This window comes from Arvicanthis niloticus, chromosome 1 (genome assembly GCF_011762505.2).
Source record: "Arvicanthis niloticus isolate mArvNil1 chromosome 1, mArvNil1.pat.X, whole genome shotgun sequence".
Classification (NCBI taxonomy): Eukaryota; Metazoa; Chordata; class Mammalia; order Rodentia; family Muridae; genus Arvicanthis; species Arvicanthis niloticus.
The window spans coordinates 9042183-9054823 of NC_047658.1; the positions used below are offsets into that span (position 1 = coordinate 9042183).

At 46.2% G+C, this 12641-nt stretch overlaps 1 protein-coding gene across 1 annotated transcript; it reads right to left on the reverse strand.

Moving 5' to 3' along the window:
- Positions 1-112: 112 nt before the first annotated feature.
- On the reverse strand, positions 113-10332 carry Cox6b1 (cytochrome c oxidase subunit 6B1). The gene is made up of 4 exons (XM_034510962.2): positions 10194-10332; positions 8617-8730; positions 7776-7876; positions 113-298 (listed from the first exon to the last, which is right to left on the reverse strand). The coding sequence occupies exons 2-4, from the start codon at positions 8720-8722 to the stop codon at positions 245-247; spliced, it is 261 nt and encodes an 86-aa protein (XP_034366853.1). The 5' UTR covers positions 8723-8730; positions 10194-10332; the 3' UTR covers positions 113-244.
- Positions 10333-12641: the final 2309 nt, after the last annotated feature.

The following is a 12641-nucleotide window of genomic DNA, read 5'->3' on the forward strand; positions in this document are numbered from 1 at the left end:
TTTAACAAGAAATCTACCCTTCATTTTAAAAACAAGAAAGACAAGCACCGTGAGGCTCCTCTGGGCCAGGGGACCCTGGCTTCTCCAGCGGTACTACACACACAGCGCGAAATGTTTCCAGTGGCTTTTTATTAGTAGTTGCATCATGATTCAGGGTCCCAGGGTAGGGACCATCATATACCGAGGTCCCCCTTTCTATCCGGGGAGAAGGTCAAAGAACAGAGGAGAGGAGGGCAGAGCCAGGTCAGATCTTCCCAGGAAATGTGCCTTCTGCTATGCGGTCATCCCAGGCTGAGACCTGTAAAAGACAACTGGTGTAACTCCCCCATGCCAACACCACAGGGTAGACTTCTTGTTTTCCCACCAGTGCACGTGGCCAAGAGATGGCCACAGGTGCCTCCTGTGACCACCACTGTCCCAGAGAATCAAGCAACCCCAAAAGACGAAATCACTACCCTGTATGACCTGACAGCCCATGGGAGAACAGGCAGGAAACCCCAGGGTAAACAGTGACCGTTCCTGCAGAGAACCTGCTTTGGCTCCCGGCACTCACATCAGGGAACTCACAGCTACATGTAATCCAGAGCCAAGTAATCTGAAACCGCCTGGTTTCCTTGGGTATTTGCATTCACATGTACATACCCCAGATACTCACACACAATACAATGTGTGTGTGTGTGTGTTGGTTTTTTGAGACAGGGTTCTCTCTTAGTCCTGGTTGTCCTGGAACTTGCTCTGTAGACTAGGCTGTCCTTGAACTCATAGAGATCAATGTGCCTATCCTTCCTTAGTGCTGACCACCACTGCCTGGCCACAATAGTATTTTTTTTTTTTTTAAATATTCGTATACTGCAGCTGTCTTCAGACACACCAGAAGAGGGCATCGGATCCCATTACAGATTGTTGTGAGCCACCATGTGGTTGCTGGGACTTGAACTCAGCACCTACCTTTGGCAGAGCAGTCAGTGCTCTTAACTGCTGAGCTATCTCTCCAGCCCCACAACAGTATTTTAAAAGATTTACTTATTTGCTGGGCGATGGTAGCATCTGTGTTTAATCCCAGCACTTAGCAGGCAGAGGCAGGTGGATCTCTGAGTTCAAGGCCAGCCTGGTCTACAGCCCACACAACCAAACTCTGTTTTGAAAACCATAATTAACACTGTATGTTGTTTGTCAGAACAGATAAAGCAAACAAACAAACAAACCTAGGTGTGCTGGATAGTTTTCTGTCAATTTGATACAAGTTAAAGTCATCTGAGGGGAAGTAACCTTAATTAAGAAAATGCCTCCAGAGGGGGTATAGAGTTGTACTGCCTTTGATCCTAGCACTCAGAAGACAAAGGCAGGAGGATCTCTTGAGTTCTAGGCCAGTCCAGTCTGGACCAGCTAGAGCTACACAGAAAAACCTTGTCTTGAAAAAACAAGCAAACAAACAAACAAACAAACAAACAACAAAAAGAAAACGGCTCCACAAGACCTGGCTATAAGGCATTCTCTTAGTTACTGACTGCTGGGGGAGGACTCAGCTCACTGTATGAGAGGCTACCCCTGGCCTGGTCATCCTGGCCATTTCTATAAAATAGCAGGCTCAGCAAGCCCAAGGAAAAAACCAGCAAGCAGCACACATCCATGGCCCTGCACCAGCTCATCTCCGGGTTCCTGCCCCACTCAAGTTCATGTCCTGATAATTTGCTTTTGGTCATGGTGTTTCATCACAGCAACAGTAAGCGTATCTAAGACACTAGGCACTTATGGAAAAGGAGGCCGGTCTATATCTAGCACAAATGAATAACCAGCTTGTGTAGTTCAGTATCAAAAGATGCCACACAGAGGGATCTCAGTGTTCACCACAGATGCTGATGGGAAGGCCCGCATCAAACTGCTAACATTCCCATGAATTAATACCATTGGTGGACTTACCCCTTTGTAAATGATCTATTTTTATTACACTCGTGAATGTGTGTGTCTGTGTGTGAAAGAGAAGAGAGACGGAGAGAGTCAGGGACAGACAGGACAAATGAAGGAGCTGTTCTCTTCTGTCATGGGGGTCCTCAGGCTTGGCAGCAAGCACCGTTCTCCACTGAGCCCTTCTGGGCTCTCACATTTATCAGTATTGACCCAGCAGATGAAAGCACGGACAATGGAGCCTGCAGTCTTACCGCAAGGGGCTAGACCAGCTCACACAGCAGCAACACTCTGTCAGAAAACCTGCTGGCTGACCACACACCAGCACCAAGCTCTGTCATATCTGCTGCAAGCTACGGGACAATAGCACTTCTGTTCAGTGGCAGTAGGGACGGGCACAGGACGTGCCTTCCTGTGGCTGGCTTCACCTACATCCCACACACTGACTTCATTGGCCATAGCTCTCTCGTAACTTCTTAGCCACTGGCTTTAAGGTTCTTTAAACCATTAAGGTTTCCTTTGGGGAGGGGGGCATCATTTTATTAAGACAGGATCTCTCTACTTAGCACTGGCTGCCTGGAACTCACTTTGTAGACCATGCTGGCCTGCTCTCTAAGTGCTGGCAAGGTCGTGTCACTACCTCAGGCATAAGTTTTTATTTAAGGGCTGGAGAGAGAGCCGCCCAGTATTAAAGAGCACTGACTGTTCTTGCAGAGTCAATTCCTAGCACGCACATGGCCGCTGATAACAGTCTGTAACTCCAGTTCCAGGGGATCTCCTGCCCTCTTCTGGTCTCTGAGGGCACTGCATGCACATGGTGCACAGACATACAAACTGGCCAAACACCAAACACATAAAAAATAAAGATAAATAAATCTTTCAAAAAATTTAGTTATTTAAATGACCATTTAAAGCAAACCAAGGGAGCTGTAGAGATGGCTCAGTGGTTAGGACACTGGCTGTTTTTGCAGAGGACCCCGGTTTGATTCCAGCACCAAAATGGTGGCTCATAACCAGTGGTAAGTCCATTCCCATGGGATCCAATGCACCCTTTGGGACACGCACACAATGCAGGCAAAACGTTCTTACCCAAATATTAACTTTTAAAAATCTTAAAAACAAAACCCAAACAAACAAACAAATAAAACCCAAACAAACAAACAAAACCCCAAACACCCAAAAAAACAAACAGACAAAACCCACCAACCCAAAACATACACAGAGAAGCCATAGGCAGGACAGTACTCTTACAATCCCAGGACTTAGGATGTAGAGACAAATGATCAGAGGTTCAAGGTTAGCTTTAGCAAGCTTAGCAGCAGCCTAGAATAGTGTAAACCTCAACAAAAACTAAGACAAGGCACAATGACCTTGGCAAATTACCTTTACCTTTTTTTTTTTTTTTTTTGGTTTTTCGAGACAGGGTTTCTCTGTATAGCCCAGGCTGTCCTGGAACTCACTCTGTAGACCAGGCTGGCCTCGAACTCAGAAATCCGCCTTCCTCTGCCTCCCAAGTGCTGGGATTAAAGGCGTGCGCCACCTTTACCTTAATAGTCCCACTTCACAAAACAAACAAACAAAAACCAAACCAAAAAGGCGGGGGGTGGGGGGGTGGTGATCATGGAAACAGAAGGAAAAACATTTTCTGCCATGGATTTATTCCCCCAAAGACCAAGTCCAGCTAGAGGGCAGAGAGGATTTCTTATTTGGTTGCTTGTTTTTTGAGCTTCTCTGTGTAGCCCTGGCTGTCCTGGAACTCACTCTGTAGACTAGGCTGTCTTAGAACTCAGAGATCCATTTGCCTCTGCCTCCCAAGTGCTGGAATTAAAAGTGTGCACCACCACACTCAGCTAAGGATTTTTTTTTTTTTTTAATTCCTTGATGATAAAGGCTACCCAATAACCAAGTAAAGAAAAAAAAAAAACAAAAACAAACAAACAAACAAAAACAAACTACAACCATGTGTGTTAACTCAGACCCACAATCTCAGCACTCAGGAGGCAGGGGCTGACAGAGTATGGTGAATTCAGGGCCAGCCTGGGCTACCTGTAAGTTTGGTGCAAGGTTGAACCATTGTTAGACCTTGTTCAAAAAAAAAAAAAAAAAAAAAGTAAAATACAGAGCGTGGAACATATGTATATAAAGTTGCAAGCAAACACACACACACACACACACACACAGAAACAGCAGCAGAGGTGGAGGGAGAAAGGGAGAAGAGGAGGAAGAAAAGAAAAAAGAAGAGGAAGAAAAGGACCTGTATCCAGTTACTTTAAAAATTTTACTAAAACAAAACAACAAAACAACCCCCCCCCCCAAAAAAAAAACCACCAAAAACTAAAGTGTTTTGTTCCTTTGTTTTTTAGGGAAACTAAATGTTTTCTGTTAGGGAAAATAAAAGTGGCTGGACAAACTGATTCAAATGCTGAGTACAGGTACTGACGTCTGTCCACAAACACATACACTAAGATTAGAAATATCTTAACCACACACACACACACACACACACACACACACACACACACACACACAGAGGTCTGGGGAGATGGCTCAGCACTTAAGAACGTTTGCTCATCTTGTATCTTGCAGAGGACTGGAGTTCAGTTCCCAGCGCCCATGTCAAACTGCTTACAAATGCCTATAAACCCAGCTCCAGGGGGCCCTCTTCTGGCTACTTCAGGTGCCTGAAGTAACTGAAAGTTAAGAACTTTAAAGTAACAACAAGCCTAAGGATGGGGCAGGAGAGATGACTCTGATTAAGAAGTCATTCCCAGAACCTGTAGCAGGAGGCTCACAACTGCCAGCTTTGAAGGCTCCATCTCCTCTGGCCCCCATGGGCACCACATTCAAATGCATACACCTCAACATATAATCAATAAAAAACTTTTGAAAAGCAAAACACAGTTGAGTGGTGGTGGCACACCTTTAATTCCAACACTCAGGAGGCAGAGGCAGGTGGATCTCTTGAGTTTGAGGCCAGCCTGGTCTACATTACAGAAAGAGTTCCAGATAGCCAGGGCTACACAGAGAAACCCTATCTTGAAAAACAAAACAAAAAACCCACAGAGGCTGGAGACATAGAGCTGGCTGAGAGTTCAGAGTTTAAGAACACTTGTTGCTCTTGAGGACCTGCACCCCTGTGGTGGCTCAACTCTAGTCTGGGAGATTCAGTGCCTTCTGATCTCTGCAAGCACCAGACCAGCAATGTGGAGCATAGACATATATGCAGACAAAACACTCACACACAAGTAAGATAAAGTATAATTAAGGTGTCTTAAATATGATTATCAAAAGAGGAACAAAATTAAAAAGACTTTTTATTATTTAAATATACATTCTTAAAATTTCTGTGACACATGGAGGGGGAAGGAAGACCCAGTGGCAGCTGGGGATGTGGCCTAGTAGGTAGACTGCTTGCCTAGCAGACAGGGAGCATGGGGTCCATCCCAGCATTACTTCAGACAGGATGTAGTGGTGTGCACCTGTAACCCCAGCTCTTAAGAGGCTGAGGCGGGCCGGGCGGTGGTGGCGCACGCCTTTAATCCCAGCACTTGGGAGGCAGAGGCAGGTGGACTTCTGAGTTCGAGGCCAGCCTGGTCTACAGAGTGAGTTCCAGGACAGCCAGGGCTACACAGAGAAACCCTGTCTCGAAAAAAAAGAGGCTGAGGCAGGATCTCGGGAGTTCAAGGTCATTCTTGACCACAGAGCAACTTTGAGGACACTCTAGACTATGTAAGACTCTGGCAACCACCACCCCACAGGTCAAAGCAAATCACAGAGCAGAGTATCTAGTATGAGGGGCTAGAGAGATGACTCACCAATTAAGCATACCTGTTGCTCTTGCTGAGGACCCGGACTCTATTCCTAGCTCATACATGGTGGCTCACAACCATTTGTAACTCCAGTTCCAGACCAAAACCCTCTACTTACTGCCACAGGCACTAGCACATACATGGGTGCTGTATATTTTCTCTCTCTCTCTCTCTCTCTCTCTCTCTCTCTCTCTCTCTCTCCACACACACACACACACACACACACACACACACACACACACTTTTAAAAAAAAATTAGGGTTTTCAAGTAGCTCACCACGGTCTGAGTGCCAGGGTTTCAGGTATGCCACCACCTCCCCAAATTAAACATCACATTTTGATGCTAAGACATGTTTGGGGGGCTTTTTTTTTTTGCCCCCTAGTGTTTCCAGATAAGAGTTTCTCTGTATAGCACAGGCTGTCCTGGAACTAGCTCTGTAGACCAGGCTGACCTTGAACTCACAGAGATCCACCTGTTGGTGTTTCTATTTCTGAAATGAGTGTGAATGTTATACTCACCCCCTCAGTTCTTACAGAGATAGAGCACCTCTTGGGCCCGACAGTCGAGCCCGACAGTCGGCAGGGCCCTCTGAGTTCATGAAAGAGTAATGTGGCAGTGTTAAATACTGAGCAGAGTCTCAGTACGATAGTGCCAGTAGCACCATGTCCTGGCTCTGTGGAGGTGTCTGCTGAACAGAGAGGGTGAAATGGCATGTCTGACATTGGTTCTAGAGTGCCTCGGCAAAGGGAAGAAGGGAAAGAAGAGAAGCATATGGAGAAACGAGGCCTAACTACATGCATGACCACCGTGCTAGTATCTTAGAGGCTGTGGCAGAAGGATCATGAGTTCGATGCCAGCCTGGACTACACAGCAAGACCTTCTCTTAAAAAAAACATGTGGGGCAGAGGAAGGCCCTGAGGGATAGTGCTTGCCACGTAAGCCTGACAACCTGAGCTTGAGCCCTGTGAGTGTGGAAGGGAAAACCTGACTCCATACAGCCGTCCTCTGTTCTTTGCACGTAGATAGTGGTGTATCTCTACCCAGCCATTCAGATTACTCGCACAATAACACATTTAAAAAAGCTATAAAGAAATAAAGTGCAAATCTTGTGTTACTATTCAGTTTGGATGATGGACATATTTGGATCATGGAATTACCTTCTTTTTTTTTAAACTAAGATTTATTTATTTTATGTATGTGAGTACACTGTAGCTGTCTTCAGACACACCAGAAGAGTGTGCATCAGATCTCATTACAGATGGTTGTGAGCCACCATGTGGTTACTGGGAATTGAACTCAGGACCTCTGGAAGAGCAATCAGTGCTCTTAACCACTGAGCCATTTCTCCAGCCCTTATTCTCTACTTTAAAAACAAAAAAGATTTTGGCCAGGCATGTCTTTAATCCCAGCACTCAGGAGGCAGAGGCAGGTAGATCTCTGTGAATTTGAGGCCAGCCTGGTCTACACAGCTAGTTCCAGGACAGTCAGCACTACACATAGAGAGAAGCCCTGTCTTGAAAAAAAAAAAAAATCTTATTTTTAATTATGCATGCTTGTGCATCCGTGTGTGGGTGTGAGTGCAGTGTCCTTGGATTTCACAAGAGGACATGGGATGCTCTTGAGTTATGGGCAGTTGTTACAGATGTGGGTGCTGGGAACTGGACTTGGGTCATTATGAACCTCAGCCTCTATTCCTCCAGCTTATGTGCAACTTACACATGCTCATAGGCCCACAGTATAAGGAGCCAGGACCCACATCTGTAACGACTGGCTGCCCTGGCCATGAACTCAGAGCGCTCTGCCGGCATCTGCCTCCCAAGAGTGCTGAGATTTAAAGGTGAGGGCCACTAGCTCCCAGACCAAGTCTGTGTTTCCTCAGTGCATGGGCAAGGCAGATCTAGGGGGTGGTCTTGGGCTGAGAGCCCTAACTGAGGAGGTATCAGTGACGCTCCATGGCTGGTCCTACCCTGGCCCTTGGAGATGGACTCTCATTAGTCACCATACTCTTCTCTGCTAGGTCCCCACCTGAACACCCAAGGGTTCCACCGGGAAGCACATACCCATGACACGGGACAGAGGGACTTGTACACACGCCGGTACCACTCACACACGGAGACATCACCCCCCTTGGCGGTCATTGCCTTCTCACAGCGGTGGAAGTCTGTGAAGAAAAGAGGTTCGAAATTAAGCCTGACTATGTACATTTTTGAGGAAAATCCACAAATGCTTTTTGCTTTATGACTAGTTATACATACAGAGGGAATACAGACTTACAAATACACCATAAAGAGCTGTACACACCGGACCTGGAGCTAGGGATGCCAGCAAAGCATGAGGGGCATATATCGGAATCATAGAAGTCCAGACAGGGATAGGAAAGGAGAAGGCGGTCCCGGTCGTATTTGAAAAACACAGGATGGGTACCAGTGGGACAGGGTACTGTTGTTGTTGTTACTGTATTTTTTTTTTTTTTTTTTTAAATTTTTTGAGGGAAGGTCTCATGGACTCAAGTAAGGCAGGGCCCCCAAATGTGACCTCATGGTGTCCTGTTTCTAGCAAGAGAGGAAAGGGACTGTGTTTAAGACTGTACAAAGCAAGCCAAGAACAGAGTACTGGCAATATCCATTTTTATCCATGGATTGTGACTACAGGAGACATGCCTGAATCAATTGTTGTATTTTTTTTTGAAGAATTATACATACATAATTCTTCAAAAAAATATTGTTGAGACCCAAGTTTATGCCCTTGACAGCTAGTTTAAGAGGTCTGGACCCTCCAGAGGATATGTCCACAGTGAAGGAAACCAGGCTGGAATGCATAGGTCCCTGTTCTCCAACTTCCCTTATGAGGTTGGAGGGACATGGGAGACCCAGGTGAGGCCCACTATGGTACTTTGCTTACCCAGGTAGTTCTGCCAGCAGTTCTTGGTCTGGTTCTGGTTTGGGAAGCGGCTGTCAAAGGGGGCGGTTTTGTAGTTCTTGATTTTAGTCTTGATGTCTTCAGCCATCCTGACTCCTGGATGCAAACAGAGTGGGAACACTAGCAACTATTCTGGAGGTGCCTGGGCATGGGGCTTTCAGACCAACGAGGCCCAGGGGGAGAAGGCCAGAGCAGAAGAACAGGTTGAATGTGAATAAGCTATCACTTCCTCCTTCTCAGCAAACAGAAAGATGAAGGGTAGGAAAAACCCATACATCCGAGTGCAGGGGCCACAGTAGGGCTGGAGAGAGATCTCCTTGCCAAAACCAATCTTCATCTTTAAATTCCAACACTTACTGTGTGCACAGTACATATTATGTGTATCCTATACACACCCACCCCATGGCCACTCTAAAAGGTACTACTACCTCTGTTGTCTACACAAGGGACAGGGTGTCTAAATGACTTCCCAAGGTCACACAGCACCCAGTGATAATGCTTCATCCATCACCAGCAAAAACACTACAAGGATTTTCTGGTATCACCAGAAAGTTTTCTGGTGTCACACACTCATCAGGGGTCCAATGAACTCAAACTTTTCTCAGAATATACCTAAATGCATTGCAGAATTACCTAAGATGACCCCCGCCCCCAAAAGCTCAAAGGACTTATCAAGTACAATTGGAGGTACCCATGAGCTAAGATTTGCCACCCTTGCAACTAGCATGTGTCAGGTATCTGTGATTTTGACAGCTGACAATGGCCCATGTTGCCAACCTACTGAAGTTGCTGCCTCCATTCCTAATGGAAGTAAATACTGCAATTCGATTAGAGGTTAATAAAACCACCATGCAACTCCCCTCTAATCACTCAAATACGTTAGCTCCTTGAATTTTATTGACTACCCATGGCTTTGATATGTCTGAAGAGCTGACACAGTCAACATAACCGAACCTGAGAGAAACCGTCTCTATTCTAGAGCATTGGGGGTCCTGGACGCCATAGGGGTGTGTGAGCCAGTGCCAACTGAAGTGCTCAACAGAAGTGGGGTACTTGGGCAGTAGAACAGGTTCGCTGGGGAGGCAGGGTGGGCATGGGGTATTTAGCAGACTCAATGTCGGAAGTAATTTTGGACAATATCTCGAGTTTTGCGAGTTGATCAAACATGATGCTGAGGGCAAAGGAACGAGTCAAGGCGACAGGCTTCGGCCTTGGAACGCGGGTGGCCACGCCTGTGAGCCCGCGACTGAAAGCACCACAGTCCGATTTACTGGGTCCAAATCCTAAGTGCCGTATAGCCGCGGCTAAGGTGCTTCACACTCCAGCCCCGGCACTGTCAAAGGGGATAATGGCAGGCCCCAGCTCGTAGGGCTGGAGGATGGAGTAATAGAGACTGCTTAGAAAGCGACCTAGCATCATGGAGAAAGGCGGCTATAAAGGTTAGCTCTAGAACCCCACGCCCGGCGAAGCCGGAAGTTTCTTCCTGGCGTCAGGGAAGCCCCTGGGCACTTCTCTGCCATGGACAAGTTTCTTCCAGGATCCCGACCCTTTACACTCACCTAAAGACTGTCTTGGAGCAGCGTTACTTCAATGTGACCCTTAGCAAAGACACCAAAGTCAGACGGGAAGCGGAATTCCGACTGGCCGGAAGCTGCGAGAAGAGGAGACGAATTGAGTCCTCCCAGCTGCTAGAGTGGCCTCCGGAGGCGGGCCCAGAAGCCGCTCTGACCACGCCCACTTCCAAGGAGGCCCGACTTCCAATTGAGCAAGATTACTGTTTATTATCGTTACTGGTCCAGTTGGGATTTTGTTTTGCTCTTAAAAGGCTCCTGAGGTTCAATTATAGGTTATTGTCATCTGCCTGTGCTTCCCACAGGAAAAAGCGTGAGACTCTCTGCAGAGTGGGAATGGGAAAATGTCCCAGATAATCTGTTTTGAGACAGGATTTTGATGTATAGCTCAGCCTGGCCTCAAACTTTTTGATCATAGATTCCAGAGTGCTAGGATAAGATGCGTTTACCCCTTGATTCGCAAGTTATATTTGGGTTTTTGAGATAGGGTATCTTAGTTTGTGTTTTATTGCAGTGAAGAGGCAACGTGAATATGGCAACTCTTATAAAGGAAAACATTTAATTAAGGGCTGGCTTACAGTTTCATATTTCGACCATTATCATTATAGTGGAAAGCAATGTGGTGAATTGTTCTGTCCCTCGAAGGTGGTGTTTCAGCTGGTATTCTGCATAAATTGGAATCCTGAAGAAGTAGGTTCCAGTGGATGAGCTGGCAAGTACCTTACCCTTCATTGTCCTTATACAGGCCTCCAGCAGAAGATATGGCCCAGATTAAAGGTGTACCTCAAGATCGGGATCAAAATCTTGAGTCATCCCGTCTTGAGATCTGGGTCAAAAGTCTGTGTGTGTCTTCAGCCTTAAGGTCCAGATTAAAGACATGTTGTCTTCCTGCCTCAAATCTGGATCACAGGTACGCCCTATGTTTCTGGATTGTAGTTCATTCCAGATTTAGTCAAGTTGATAATCAAGAGTAGCCATCCACACAAGGTTTCTCTGTGTAGCCTTGGAAACTCTATCTATCTATCTATCTATCTATCTATCTATCTTTTTGGGGGGGGGGTTTCGAGACAGGGTTTCTCTGTGTAGCCCTGGCTGTCCTGGAACACACTCTGTAGACCAGGCCTGCCTCTGCCTCCCAAGTGCTGGGATTAAAGGTGTCCACCTGAGTGCCTATCTATCTATCTATCTATCTACTATCTATCTATCTGCCTACTATCTATCTATCTATCTATCTATCTATCATCTATCATCTATCTATCTATCTATGGCTGTCCTAGAACTCACTCTGTAGGCAAGGCTGGCCTCAAATTTAGATCTGCCTGCCTCTGCCTTCCCAAGTGCTGGGGTTAAAGGCCTGAACCACCAGTGCCTAATATTCACATGTTGTGGAGTGTCCACCAGAGAAGAGAGAAGACTGTTCAGACATTATATTAGCTCTCCAGCGGTTATTCCATGTGTTTGGGATCTTGGTGTAGCACCAAGCCCTTTTTAGGGTAAATTTTTACACATAAAACATGTATTCTGGATTAACATACTTCAGTTCACAAGAACAGCTAGCTGAGCAGTGGTAGCAAATGACTTTAATCCCAGCACTTGGGAAGTAGAGGCAGGAGGATCTCTGGGCTAGCCTGGTCTATAGAGTGAGTTCCAGGAAAGTAAGGGCCACACAGAGAAACCCTGTTTATTTATTTATTTTTAAAAAGGCACTGCTGAAGAAAACATAAAATCCTTACCTTCTCAGGCCCTAAGAGCTTTGTTAGAAGATGAAAAATGAGCTGGTCTATCCTGTAGTCTCATTCATCACTGTATCAGATACCACTGCCTGCTCATTACCATTCTCAAACCCCAGAAATGACAATTCACACATTCAGGCAGCTGAGAGTCCTGTACTGATTGGAGGAAACTTTAGGAATTAAATGTTGGGTCTGATGGAAAGAGTTTCATGGAGAAAATGGCTACTGTATCATTCTCATCATGTTGCCTGCCAGACCTGTCTAGCAATTCAGTGTGTTTCTGCCTTTCCAGAGCCCTCCCTTGCCCCACACACTTCAGGTCCTTCAGCCTGGATTATTATAGTAGGTTTATTTCCTGCATCTCAGCCTCCCTGCTGTACCACACTCTGCACTCTCTGCCCTAAGGATGCCTTTACCACTTCAGTTATTACGGCTCAGCCAGAACTCATTCCTTGCTTCTGGCGTAACTAGTCTAAAACTAAAGTCCTTAGAAGTGACTGTCACTCCCCATCTCCTCTCCACTCCCTGCAGCTCAGGCACCCTAGTTCAGTTGGTCCCTAAGCATACAGCCTGGCTTTCCCTGGCTTTTTAAAAAAGATTTATTTTATGTATGTGAGTACACTGTAGCTATGTTTAGAAGAGGGCATCGGATCCCATTACAGATGGTTGTGAGCCACCGTGTGGTTGCTGGGAATTGAACTTG